Source organism: Camelus ferus, chromosome 8 (genome assembly GCF_009834535.1).
Source record: "Camelus ferus isolate YT-003-E chromosome 8, BCGSAC_Cfer_1.0, whole genome shotgun sequence".
Classification (NCBI taxonomy): Eukaryota; Metazoa; Chordata; class Mammalia; order Artiodactyla; family Camelidae; genus Camelus; species Camelus ferus.
Window position 1 is genome coordinate 72,927,963 of NC_045703.1, and position 14,169 is coordinate 72,942,131.

At 48.7% G+C, this 14,169-nt stretch overlaps 1 protein-coding gene across 1 annotated transcript in view; it reads left to right on the plus strand.

Annotated features, from left to right (window-relative positions):
• The window catches only part of AFDN (afadin, adherens junction formation factor), a 122,463-nt gene that overhangs the window by 45,478 nt on the left and 62,816 nt on the right, over positions 1-14,169 (plus strand). The window contains 4 exon segments of the mRNA XM_032485369.1: positions 925-1,082; positions 5,331-5,442; positions 6,663-6,830; positions 14,022-14,116. Coding sequence (XP_032341260.1) covers positions 925-1,082; positions 5,331-5,442; positions 6,663-6,830; positions 14,022-14,116 — 533 coding nt within the window.

Genomic DNA, 14,169 nt, shown 5'->3' on the forward strand with positions numbered 1-14,169 from the left:
TAGCCAAAATAACTGCACTAGAATTCAGAAGAGGCAAGGAGTCAGAGAAATTCAGAATCTGCTTCAGGAGAGCCTCAGATCGTTAATCTAGCTCTTTACCTACAGGCGAGAAAAGGACATTAGGAAGCTTCCCCAGGGTCACAGCAGTGGGGGGTGTGGACCCTCGCCTAGCTTCCCCCAAGTAGTCCTTCATCTAGACTTAAGATTTTAGAGCTTATAAATCTTAGATCGTAAGTAGAAAGCAAAATACGACACCAAAAATGACAGTAATTTAACACATATATAGGATCCAATTAAATAGAAATACACAAACGGAAAAGAACATGTCAGGACACCCCGATCGCTCTGTACTAGGCGACTTTCCCTCTCGCAGGAGCTCACAGCTGGAAGTGACGTTCTGATTGCGGTGCCAGAGATAAAAACAGCCCAGTGCTCTGGGGACAGGTATCGCAGGAAACATTCTTGGACTCTGGCACATGAAGTGTCCTGGTTTCTAGCTCAGTTTTTAAAAACTGAGTTATTTAGTGAGATTAATACTGTTCCAGCTTTTAAAGTTTTAAAGCTTCAGATTGATATCAGGAAGTAGAGATGGTGGGGGAGTGAGTGAGCACGTAAGCGCGTGTGGTGAGGAAGGGAGAGGGCGGCCGGCGGGAGAGCGGGCTGTCAGGAGGCTCTCGGTGCCTCGCTTTCCCACCCTCACCCGTGGTGCACATCAGCCCGTCCTTACACAGTCTTGTGGGCTTGAGGAGAGGACAGAGACAGCCTTGTCACTCAGGGGATTCACCATAGCAAAGTGTCACTGGATCAGCGTGCCACTGCTAATGTGTGTCACCTAACAGGAAGTGAAAGCCGAGTTATTACACAGATCTGTGTGATTAGAATACAGTAACGTTGTGCTCAAAGATGTCAAAACGTTTCTTCCAGGAGGAACGCTGAGGATTTACGCAGATAGTTTAAAGCCAAATATTCCCTACAAGACGATCCTGCTGTCCACTACTGACGCTGCGGACTTCGCTGTGGCGGAAGCCTTGGAGAAGTACGGTCTGGAGAGGGAGAGCCCCCAGGACTACTGCATCGCCCGGGTAACTGTCCCCCCCGCCCCGCCGCGGCGCCCTCGCTGGAAGTCTGCGTGTAAGTGGAGGGTGCTCCTCGCACGCAGTCAGACCGAGGCCGGCTCTCCCCGCGCTGCGTCTCTTAGAGTCTCACACACACAACCATGTGTTAAATGTCTATAAAAAACAACATCCTCCCTTCTATTACAAAAGTAATCTCCGTCCCTGTTACAGACTAAGAGAAGTTTAAAAAGGCAAATTGAAGAAGGTGAGAACCGCTTATAGTTCTAATCCCAAAGGGGAAGCAGTATTAACGTTTTGATACGTGTCCTTCCAGTTTTTATTTTGCATATGTACGTAACAATTTTATTTTAGTAGAAGCTGCTTCAATGTTGTTTTTCTTACAGTCTTTACTAAGACACATCGTAACGACTCAGCTTTGAAGTGCGTTTAGGTTTGCTGTTGGTTGTCGGCCAGCACTTGGGCGGCAGGTCTGTGCTCGTCCCCAGTTTCCTGGAGACAGAGACCCTGGCGCTCTTTGGCCGCAGTGCTCGAGGAACACAGTGAGACTTGGGCCTCCGTGCTGGGCACGTGGTAGGAACTGACTCGGTAACACCAAGTAGAATCAGGCGGGCAGCTCGCAAATAGGTAGTAACTTCTTCACAGCAGTGTTTCTCTGTCAGAATCTCATTGAAAGTAGATTTTTTAAAAAAATACTCTTTTTTCTCATCTTAGCAATTGATTATTAAATGATAAAAGTGTGATGACTTGCTTTAGTCCTTCCCCCACCGGTTGTTGAGTTCAGGGCAGAGTGCCACATGTGGCCTGAGTTCAGTGCCATCAGTTTTGACGAATCAGCACAACGTTGATGTCAACGTTCCCTTCATCCTCAGAAGTTCCCTCGTGCCTCCTTGTAACCATCCCTCCCTTCATCTTCATTCCCCGGACAACCACTAGTCTGCGTTCTGTCCCTATGGATGAGCTGCACTTCCTAGAACTTTCGTGTGAACAGCGTCATGTGGTATGCACTCAGCGTTTGCCTGGCTTCTTTTGTTCAGATCATGACTGCAGGAGTCTTCTCCGCGGCTGTGTGTGTCAGTATCTGCCTCCTCTGTGTTGCTGAGTAGTAGTTCATTCCATTGATGAATCACAGTTGGTCCGTCCATTTAGCTCTTGATGGAATTTGTGTTGGTTCTAGTTCTCAGTTTGGGGCTCTTCCAGCAAAGCTGCTCTGAGCATGCGTGTCTGGGTCTTCCCATAAAGGCCCGTCTTTTTCTTGACTCAGTGCTTGGGTAGATGGCTCAATTCCACAGTAGGCGTAAGTGTAACTTCTAAAGAAACTGTTTGCCAAAGTGGTGTCACCACCGTCATCCCCCCAGAGGTACCTGATGTTCTGGTGGCCCTGCCGCCTCCTCCCTGCGCTCGATGTGCTCTGTTACTGTAACTGGCAGCTGTACTGCTGGGTAGAGGACTGTCTCACGGTGGCAGAAGTTAGAATTTCCCTCATGACCTGTACATATAGGTCAAGCCCGGTGTATGACACATCTGTTGTGAAAGTTTTTTCCCAGTCTGTGACTTGGTTTGGTTTTTCATTTTTTAAAATGGTATCTTTCGAAGAGTAAAAATTTATTAATTTTGTTGAAGTCCAACTTTATTTTTTTTTTAGCATTCTATGCTGTTAGTATTCTGTGTAAGAATCTGCCTCCTCCAATGTTTCAAATACTTTCACTTGTATTTTATTGTAGAAGTTTATAGTATTAGGTCTGACACATTGGTCTGTATGTTCTGTTTTAAGTTATGTGTGTGAGATTAGGATCAGTGTTCATTGTTTTCCACACCAAAGTCCAGCTGATGTTAGCACCGTTTGTTACAAAGGCTTTCTCTTCCCCCAGGGTGTGGTTGCACCTTTGTCAGAAATCAGTTGGCCGTATATGTGTTTGGTTCTGTTTCTGGAATCCATTCTGTTTCATTCATTTGTATGCTTTACATCTTTCTGCCAAGACCAAACTGTGATTACTGTAGATTTATAGTAAGCCTTAAAATCATGTGAGGTCCTGTTTTTGTTTTTTGTTTTTATGTTTAAGAATTGCTCTGGTTATTCTAGACTAGTTGTGTTTACAAATAAATTTTAGAAACAGCTTAGCAATATCTATATAAAACTTGCTAGAATTGTGACTAGGTTTGCATCGAATCTGAAGGTGAATCAGAATCCAAACAATATTCAGTCTTCCAGGCTGTGAACAGAGTATGTGGTCTTCTCTAAGCTCTCAGCAGTGTTTTGTAGTGTTGCTACAGATGGAATTAAGTAAAAGGCCTTCCTTGAGTTTTATGCCTTTTTCCTTTTTGCTGAAGAGCTAAGAATTTATATTCAGTTGGAAGAACTACTTGGTAGATCTGTAATTTTATGAATATGGCCCAATTTTCATTATTTCAGAAATAAATGAGAAAATGGATGTCTTTGTCCCATTGAAATTGCAATAAAGAAACAAAAAAACCCTGTATAAATGCGCAAGAACAGACAATGAGAGAAGAGAGGGCAGGAGAGCTGTAAATGCAGCTTTGCAGAAGTGAAGGAGGGGCTCTGACCTGCTGGACCAGAGCAGCCTGTGGATGGCACCTGCACCCTAGCCCCGGGGGCTCAGCGGCGGCTGGGCCGACAGTGTTCATACGCAGTGGTCGGCCCCAGCAGGTGCCTTCCCGTCGTGACTGCCGCGCCCTCTGCACCTAAAGGCTGCTGACGGGGAGGAGGTCTTGGATGCGGGGTGACAGGAGCAGCGAGGGCTTTCGCGCAGACGGGACGAAGCGGAAGGCTGCGCCCAGAGCGTTGCCAGCCGGGGTATAAGGAGTCCTCCCAGAGGGGGCTTCTGTGTGGAACCTGAGCCCTGGAGGTGCTGGCCCAGGAGCCTCCCTCGGAGCCTGCGCACAGCAATCCTTGCTCTTACATTCAGCCTTTACTGTTAGCTTTCTTGTGAGTTGCTGTTGAACGTGAGTGGACAGCCCAGACTCAACACACGTTTGGAAATGCCTTTAAAATGAAGGACAGACCAGCACAAATAGATCAGAGAACCTGGAGATAAAAGAGATGGTGCAGAAAGCAGATGGAAGTGTTCAAAACACCAAGAGACTCAGAGGAGGGGTGGACATCCATGAAATAAGACCAGGATGCCATGAGGAGGAACTTTCAAAGAGCTCTTGAACATTGAAAATCTAAGTGAGTAAGGGATAGGAGAAAAATGCCAGTAGAAAGCATGAAAGATAAAGCTAAGGAGCCCTGCCAAGTGTGGGACAGAAAGAAAAGGAGAGAGAAGATCAGAGATCTGATGTCAGCATAGATTGTCTTCAGATGGAACAGGGGAGGACCAGACAGAGCAACAGGAAACAGAGAGGCAGAAGTAGCAGGGAGTCTAACTAGGAGTCTGGTCCACTTGGTATGTGAGCATGTGTCGTAACTGGGTGTAAGGTCTGTTCGGGTAACGTTACCACCTCGACTGGGTTGGGGATAACGGTGAGGTGCCAGTGACGGGCTCGGCGCAGGGTCTCTGGAGCCGTGCTGGGTTGGTGCTGGTGCTGAGAGTGAAGGCAGGCAGTCAGCAGGGCGTCGGGGATGCCAAGCCAGCTCACTGGCTCTTGTCTCTGGGCTGCTGGGGGCTTTCTCGAGTGATGAAGACAATGGTTTGACTGCTGTACAAACATAGTGTAAAACGTAACACATGTTAGGAATTTGTGAGTCTCGTGCGTGCCGTGTCTGAGAGCATTTGTTGACTGAGTAGCGAGCACTGTTTGTAATACATCTAAGTGATCTGATTAAGATTTAATCACAGAACTGGGTTATCTACAGGAAGAAGAGGGCTACTCTGTTATGTGATGGCTATCCTAAAAGGTTTTATATTAGGTGAAAGTACCTTATAAAAACAGTTGTTTGATTGCAAAAGGTGGGTTATGGACTGAGAGATCGGGGTCTGCGTTAATGAGGTTACCTTTCCTTAAGAAATCACTCACAAGTTAACCATTGCATGCTGTTCTTCCGAAACAGAGTTTGTCAGAAAACATACTCAGGCTAGTATTTTGAGGGGGCCAGAGAGGCAGGTGAATAAAAATGGTGCAGTGAACTGGCTAAGCTTTTTATTGGAAACTCTTTTCCTTCATTTTTGTCGATGGTTTCAGTGAGAATTGTTTCAGTTCTACAGTGACTTTTATTTACTCAAAAACAATAAATTCTTCCTTTCAAGTCCCCGCTCGTTTGTCTCTCAGGGGCAGTCACAGGTCTTTCCGTTGTAGGTCACGCTTCCTCCTGGAGCCCAGCATTCTGATGAGAAGGGTGCTAAAGAGACCATCCTTGACGACGACGAGTGTCCTTTGCAGATCTTCAGAGACTGGCCGAGTGACAAAGGTAACGAGTGGTTTCAGTCGTTAAGAAGTCGCTTCTGTGGAGTGTTGGTTTCCACCCGACACGCTAGTCGGTTACCTCATGGGAAGGTGTGGGGGGTTGTGAACGGCGATGCCTTCTGATGGCTCTTTGCCGCACGGCTTCTCCACCCTTCTGGGCTTTCTGGAGGACTGCTGGGTGGTCCCCTCGTCCCGAGGGCCACACTCCGCTGGGCGTCTCGTTGGAGACCTGGGACAGGCCGTCCCGTCGCAGTGAGAGTGCCGTGTCGGAGGAAGCTGACTTGAGCGCCGTATCAGGAAGTGGGAGGTGGCTGGTGTCTGTCAGCAGCGGGGTCTTTCTGTGCTGACCAGATGGATCGGCGGTGTTGTAGAGTTGTTATAACAGGGAAAATAGCCTTCCACCCTAATAATAATAATTCAGTTACTGCATGTAATGAGTCCAGGCTCTCACTGTTAAAATGATTTCGCCTATTGATTTCAAGGCAACGAGGGTTTAAAGCTCTGTTTCTGATGAAATGCAGTTCGAGTTCTTGCGCCCCATCCTGAGCTGCTGGGTAGAGGGCCTTTGTGTTAATAAAGGCGTGAGACTTACCTGCCTGTTAACCCTATCAATGTTTAAGGGTAGGTTGGTAGGTTTTTTTCTTTTTTTAAGTGGAAGTACTGGGGATTGAACCAAGGACCTTGTGCATGCTAAACATACACTCTACCACTCAGTTACGCCCTCTCCACTAGATTGGTAGTTTTAAACGTACACTCGCTTAGTACTTTTTCTCAGCAGTATAAAGTTAAACTTTATTAAAAGTCAGAATACTTTGAATTCTAAGTTAATGAAATTGAATTAAATAAAAATCAGATTCACTAAGAATGTGTGTGCACATGTATCTGTGTGTGCTTGTGGTGTTATGTGTGTATGAACCTGTTTATTGATTGTAGGGCTGTTGACCGATAGCGACATTCACTTAGTGTTAAACTAGTGGGTTGTTTTTAAAGCATGTAGTGTGTGCTTGGATAGTCGTTCATTTAAAATAGCCTTTGAAAGTTGCTTGCTAGAATTTGTCAGAGCACATCAGGATTGCTGAGTGAAAGGATAACCTGCGTAAGCTTTTGCTTGATTATTCCTTGGGAGATGTTATTAAATTACACTTTCCTGATAAATCTTTGAATAGCTGGTTACGGGTCAGCTGGCCGTCTGCCCTGGCCTGAGCCTGGCTGTCACTGCTCTAGGGCTTCTGGTCTTCCAGTTGAAGCGGCGGCCTCCAGACTACGTCCCAAAGAAAAGCAAGAAGCACGTGGACGGGAAGCCGGCCAGGGGGAAGGAGCGAGCCGACGGGTCTGGGCACGGCTCTGCGCTGCCTCCCGAGAAGCTGCCCTACCTGGTGGAGCTGAGCCCAGGTAGGAACTGCTGTGCGTGTGCGTGTGCGCTGCCGGCTTTGTGGTTTACGTGTCTTAGTGACTTTTGTTTAAGTAGTCTTTTTGTGGCTGACCACCTGTCTTCAGACCATTCATAAAAAAAAGAAGTAACTGTCGTAAGATTGTATTTATTTAAAAAAGCAAAATCTCTTAAAGTCATGGGATATGTATATTCGTGCATAAAAATAAACTTCCTGTGGACAGAAATGAATGTTGAAAAACAGTATTTTAAATAGTGAATGTAGGGAGTTTAAGGAGAGATTTAAATGATTCATTCTCTTTTAAGTTTTCTTCTCAAAATAGCCCTGTCAAGTACTTAAACTGCTGAAAACGGCAAACTGCAGCGCGCGCTCCGAGGGCCGATTGAACAGGAGGCAGGCGTGCGTGCGCTCATCATACCGTTGCTAATGTGTGAACGGTGTTGGGTGTCTTCAGATTTAGCTGTGTGTCTGAGAGGTTTGTTTGGTTTTAAAATTATAGTGGAGAATTTCACATTAGTCCTCTGAGTACTTAAGTTTGTTGAGCTCTCCTAAGCTAAAGCTGTTGTTAAAGTTAGCATCAGGCCGAGAGCTGCAGTTGACATCCTTAGAGAAAGGTTTTACACACACGTCGTCCGTATTTTATGTGTGCACGTAACTGGTGCATCTGTGACGCTCTCGCTTGTCATTCGGCTGAACCACTTCATCTCTTACTTACTTGGTTAAAACGGTAGCGTGTGACCTGTATTATAAAAAGCTGTGGAAAACAGGGTATTGCCCCCTCCCACCCAGCACTGCTTTCACATAAAGCTTAATTAATAATTGTAGAAACGTTAGCTGAGAGCCGAACTGGTTATGTAGGTAACCTGCGGTTCCTTGGGCAGGGGTTGTTCTCCTCTTTGATTCCTTTCTTTTTTTTTTTAATTGACATGTAATTGATTTTACAGTGCTAGTTACAGGTGTCTCTCCTCTGATTCTTGAGTATTTACTGTAACTTGCAAGGTGGTAAGTGATGGTTCGCTGTGGTACCTGTGGTCCGGCGGTCTTTGTGGGGCCCTGGGTTGTGTTACACTCATACAGGGAAGGCGGTGCTGTTCTGACTGATGCTCTGTGACTTACGGTCAGCGGCCGTGTGCTGCAGGTAGTTTTTACACTTAATTATATGTTTGAAGATTTTTTCTGATTGATTGGCTCTTTGTGAGGGAAATGTTAGTGCTGCTTTGTCTCTCAGTTCTCTGGCTGAACATTTGAGCTTCTGGTTCCTCCCTGTGGTTTGGAGACCCGTCTGGAGAAGTGTGTGTGTCTTGTGTGTGTGTGTGTGTGTGATGTGAGGATCGGAGCTTGGTTACCTGAGGCAGTGAATGGCACCTGCAAGATGGCATTTGTTTTTGAACTTTAAATTTTTTAGGATCTTTGGGCATTGGGTCTGTCCTTGAAAATTTCGCATTACATACTAGAGACTAATGATTGTTTTCTCCCAAACAGAAATCTTTGAAGGTAGGAGTGTTGGCCCAGAGAGAACTGATCGGTAGCAGCTGACATAGACTGATTTTCAAGTGAATAGTGGAACGTTGATTTGAGTGGGTAGCAGAGGCATTCACTGAACGTTTATTTGACAGGCATTCACTGGACGCTTACTGTGTGTCAGACACTGCCCTGGGGCCTGGGGAGAATGCCAGCATCGTGGCCCAGTCCCCGACTGTGGGGGCTGGCGTCCTGGTGAGATGCACTCTCTGCGTACTTGTGGGCTCCTCAGTAACCAGGTGCACAGACGCTTTTGTAGGAGTAGGAGGGTGCTGGATCCTGGACACACTGTGGCCGTATATTGCTGTCACCAGACACTGGCCACAGTGGCACCACGTGCTCCTGGACATGTTCCCTCCTTCGTGGCGTTGGGCCGCCTTAGTCAGCTTTTCCCACCTGCTGCCTCCCACTTTGCAGTAGGTACAAGGTGAAAAGTTTGCTCCTGCCTCTGTGTGTTCACACACTGAGAGGTATGCAGAGAGCGATGTGACAGGCGCTGGTGGCACCCTAGGTCTGCCTTCCCCCCCGAGGGCCGAGGGCCGCCCCCAGGGGAGCCGTGCCCTTCACGGAGGCCTGTGGTTCCGCTCTGCCGCCATCTCTGAGGGGGCGAGCCCGCCTGCCTGCCCGAGGGTTTTCTCACACCAAAGCCCTTCTCTTCACCAGGTCACGCTGTCTTCTCAAGCTGTCGTTGTGTTAATGGAGCACAGTCAGCGTGCTGGATGAAACTGACTTATTTTCCCTTTGCAAGAAACCAGCATTCTTAAATGTTGACTGGTTACGAATGAGTGCTGTACTTGCAATGGGCACGCTGTCAGCCATGCATGCGCCCTCAAGGTGGGGTTGAGGTCCTGTGGTCATTTGTGAGGTTTTTGAGGTGTGGGTGGATGCTTCCACTTGTGTTTTGGAGGAACGGGGGTAAGAAGTCACATTACTCTTTGCTCTGGATTTGACTGTGTCTTTCAGTGGAAGGAGTGGGTGGGCGTCTTCCTGACGACTTACTGACTGTTGCTCTCCTGCCTCTTGGTGACTCACCTGTTGTCTAAGCCTTTCCCTTAGCAGTCTGCCCTGGATTCTAGAGCACGCCCTGCCTGGAGCTCCCAGCTCTGAAGGCTGAGGGCTGAACTCTCCTGCTCCTCCTCTGAGAGTGGTCTCACTGCAGCTCACCCTCTCCTGTCTCTCTGCTCCTTCCCTCTTCCACGGGCTCTGCACGGCCTCTGTCCTGCCGGTGCTGCCTTCACCTGGGTCCTGTGCATGTGCTTCAGCCCCAGGGAGAAGGAGCCACTTTGCCTACTACAGCTATCACGCGCACGAAGGTAATGCTACGCTTCATACTACTCTCTTGACTAGCACACTGACAGCCTCCTGGGAAAGTGGTGTTAACTGCCTGCTTGCTCTGTGTGTTAGTTTTGAATTGGTGTAAATGACTTACCTTCAGAAATGTAAAGCACCATCATTCTGTCTGTATCTGATAATTGCTCCATATCCAGAATTCATTTCATTTAATAGAAGAAATTTCTGTTAGCAGTTTAATTTCATTTTGCAGTAATGTCCAGTTCTGCTATTCAGGACAAGTCTTAAGTGAGAAATTGAACTAAATAAGGAAGAAAGCTGTTTGCCTATCCTTCAGCCCCCCAAAAATTAGGAAGTGGGGGCGAGAAGGGGGAGGGGGAAGCAGGGGCAGGGAAAGAGTCAGGCCAGGAGAGACCGAGCCAAGCGCACAGGTGCTGGTTTGCCCCCCGCCATGCAGCCGGTGGGGAGCGGGCAGCCCACGGCACAGGTGGCTGGCCCAGTGGTCCTTGGAGGCTGAAGAGGAAGAGAATCCACCATCCACTTGGCGTCAGTCCTGTGTGTCATTTTTTTGTAGGGAGCCAGCTTCCACCATGACCAGGTTTGGGGTGTTCCTTGGGGTTCTCCTGATTGAAGTTCGTTTCTTATTATTTAGCAAAGCTGTACTTTCCTACCTAGAATTTGTTTCTCAAATTTTGTACATCAGTCTGTCATCTTAAATAGTACACAGAAATATTTCTTTTTTGTCTGTTTTTATATTTTAAATGCTGTTCTTTTACCTGTAAAATGTGACAGTCAAACACTTTCTCATGTGTATTTACTCACCGTTCAGCATCTTATACCAATTTGTTGCATTTTCTCCAAACTGATCATACAAGTTTTCATTGGCTATTAACCAGTTAACTTTGGAGTTTTGGTTTTGTGTTCTTTTTTTAAAAAATAGGAACAAGTGATATTTATTACCTATTTTGATGTAATGCATAGAGTCTAAGACATGTTTCTCTTGTTATTTTATTCTTGAAAAGGATTCTTTAATGTTTCCATGTGTTTGTTAATTTTATACTGTGAAATCATGAAACAATAGAAAAATGCATTTCCTTTTTTATCTGGTATGTACCAAAAATACACATAGTAGAGTCATCAGCTTTACTACCGTGTTCTTGGTTGCTACACCGGTCCTATCTGAGGAGCGGTGGCTCCCCCCAGTAGAGTTAGTGAGAGCACGTCCCACGGCTGAGTGTCCTGACGGCGTCCTAACTGTCGTGTGGGGCCTGAACCGTGAGCCCTGTGCGGGGGGTGCACGCTCCCTTTCTCGCTGGTGAGCCCTGGCGTCCTGCGCGGCGCCTGGGATGAGGAGGCCCCGGCCGGCTTCCGGACATGGCGAGCCCCTGCCTCCCTCCCCAGGTGAAGTGGCCGAGAGGGCGCTGGAGCCCGGGGTCCGGCTGGCCTCCCGGGGGCTCACCTGGGGGCAGAGCTGGGTGTGTGGCCTTGTTGGAGGGAAATAACTCAGTGCCTTTCGGGGCATCTCAGCTGTGTTCAGGTTGAAATTGAGGCTGTGAAAGAGCACTTTCTCTCAGAAACGAGCAGACGAGCCAGGTGCAGAGCAGGGCGGACAGGAGGGCGGGGTGATGACCGCGCTGGCAAGTGGATGCGAGGTACACTTGGGTTCCAGGTGGAACCCCGGTTTTTTAGTGTCAGTCTGCCCCAGGCGTTGGGGATCTGACTGTCGTGTATTTCGCTAGGTAGCCCTGAGTAGCGTGCTGACGCTTGTGCAAGGAAGGGAGGAAGAGGGCCATGCGTGTGCGTTGCTGGGTTGTATACCTGTGAATTGGGTGTTGGAGACTTGCTTCCCGAGAGCAGGACAGGCAGGAAGGGGCGGGGGCGTTTCCCTGTATCCTTCTTGTGCCTTTGGAATTTTGAACCACATGAATATACTGCATATTTCTAAGATAGAATTTTAAAAAGACTAAACTGCTGGCAGCAGGACTGCCGTGTGTGGCGGGGTTGCCTCGGAGGATTCTCGCTGCTCTCAGAGGGCTCTGGGCAGAAGTGGCGTGGTTGTGGAGTAGGAGAAGATTCTGCATGTTTGTTACTGCCTGTGGGGTGGTGCCTGTGAGGGCCCTGTGCTGCTTTTAACGAGGAGGGGGACACGGACCCTCCAAGGAGAAAGTTATCAGTAGCTGATTACTGCGTCTCTGTTTCCCCCACCGTCCCCAAGCTCCCTTTCCTTTGCTGCGTCCCGTGGCCGCCGCTCCGGGTGTTCAGCATCTGTGCCTGCAGAGGCTCCGCGTCTGTGGTCTGTCGTTACTGTGATGCAGCAGGGACAGGGGACTGGGAGAGCTCACTTCCGATCCGTCCGCTGTAGACTCCTCATGGTGAGGTGGTGAGAAGGGGGCTTGAGAGTTTGTGTCCCCCTTTTTATGTTTCTTAATCTGTGGGTGGACATGTTGATGTAGAAAAGTATGTAGTATCCATTTGTGGGCTCTCACAGTACCCTCCAGAAGCCTTCAAAATTCAGAAGAATATTAATGTAAATTTTCCTTTCACCCCTAAACAGGCATATTTTTCATGTTGTTCTGTTTTTTAAACTTTGTAATTGAAACATTGGTTCTTGATCACTTATTTGCATCCTTTGCTTTCTTTATAATTCGTTTGTGTAATTCTGTGACTGTGTTGCGTTATTGTGCCTTCTTCATTTTTAGTTAATAATTATTCACTGTTAATACATTAAATCTTATTGAATGCACATTGTGGACCAGACAGTGTACCGAGTGCCAGGTATAAAGAGATTGTCTTAAAAACCTAGCCAGCTGTGTGTGCAGAGCTGGGGGAGGCGGGAAGGTAGTAGACACCATCGTCAGACCTGGCCAGTGGAGTTCAGATGAAGCAGTTCTCGGGGCCGTGGAGACCAGGCCTGCCAGCTAGGGCCGCCTACAGAGCTCAGGCAGGCAGCACGGTGAGCGCTCCGGGGGGCCTGGGCCCAGCAGGTCTGGGAGGGAGCTTGCCACGTTCAGGGAGAGCCCCAGGTGGCTGATGCCTCATTTTGGATCCGTGCTCAGAGGTGAAAGAAAGCTGTTTAAGCAGTGCTTCGGCTGCCGCAGTGCGGCCAGGCTGTCCTCGGGCCTGTGACGCACGCAGACCCACGCGGAGCCGGGCTCGGGGTGTGTTGGTCGTGGTGTCTCTTTAATGTTGCTTCAGCCTCATCTGACCTTCACCCAGGTCTCACAGAAGTCTGAAGTGTTCCAGAAATGGAAACTTTTGTCATTGGCGTGTTGTTTTGTGTACTCTGCAGTTAGCACACTTGTGCGGAACTTGCACGTTCCTGGCGTCCTTTGTGAGTTCAGACCACACCACCAACATTTTAGCAGCGCAGGCCCTGGGTCCACTCTGGTGTTTGACCCTTGAAGCTCTCCCTGCTTACGTTCCTGGTCCAAGGACTGAGGTTTTAACCGGCAACTCAGGCGTGGGTAAGGCGGGAGCTGCAGGGCCTGGACCCAGCGCGGCCGGCTGCCAGGCCCTGAGGTCATGTCCTGATGCGCTGGTTCTGGGGCTGTCTCCTCGCTTGTGAACAGCTCTGAGATCAGAGTAAGCCTGCCGCTACTGTCCTTCTCGCTCAGACAGGTGCGGCAGGTGCAGAGAGGATGAGCACGTCTGGGTGTAAACAGGCAGGGGTCTCGGCAGAGAAGTTCCTGCGCAGGGAGTTGGGACGTCTCAGCAGTCCTCAGAGTGGGACGTGACACAGAGATAAAGCCCAGGCGCTCTGCCTTCAGCCCAGGTGCACTCCTCAGCACTGCAACGGCGGTTCTTGCAGGAACTTAGAGCCAGTGGGGGGCATCAGGTCCACAGGGGACACGTGCTTGGGCCTCGTTCCTAGGGGCTTGGCCCAGGACGCCTGGAGTGAGCCGTGAGGCTGTGCATTTAGACACCTCCACGGGCGAGCCCGCTGCGCCTCTCGGCCCGCACGCGCCTCTGCCCTTGCGTGCCGGGTTCATGGCAGGGACGGCCTGGTCTGCAAGGAGCGTCCGCGTGTGTTTGATGACCTTCGTTTGCTAGTGGAATTGCTCCGTAGAGTCACTAACACAAATCCAGGACTGTGTGGCGGAGGACAGTTTTTTGTGTGTGACAAAATGTTGGTATGAATGACGGTGCTAGTACCCTAAATTATACTAAACAGAGCTGATATGTTTATGATTTAACTTGAGTTTTCTGTATCCAGTTAGTTAAACTGTATGATATGAATTTGAGGATTTCTTTGAAAAGAAATCCTGAGAATGGAAAACTGGTGTCGTTTCAAAGATAACCTTTTGTTTGCTTGTTTGTTTCAAATAACACGACGGGAGCCTTAGACCTTCCCGGTGAAGCTCTGTTCCTTCTCTCCTCTCAGACGGTTCCGACTCCAGAGATAAGCCAAAGCTCTACCGCCTTCAGCTGAGTGTCACCGAGGTGGGGACAGAGAAGCTGGAAGACAGCTGCATCCAGGTGCGCGCTCCCGCCGCGGCCTGAGCTCCGCCTGTGCCTCTTCCACTTCAGTG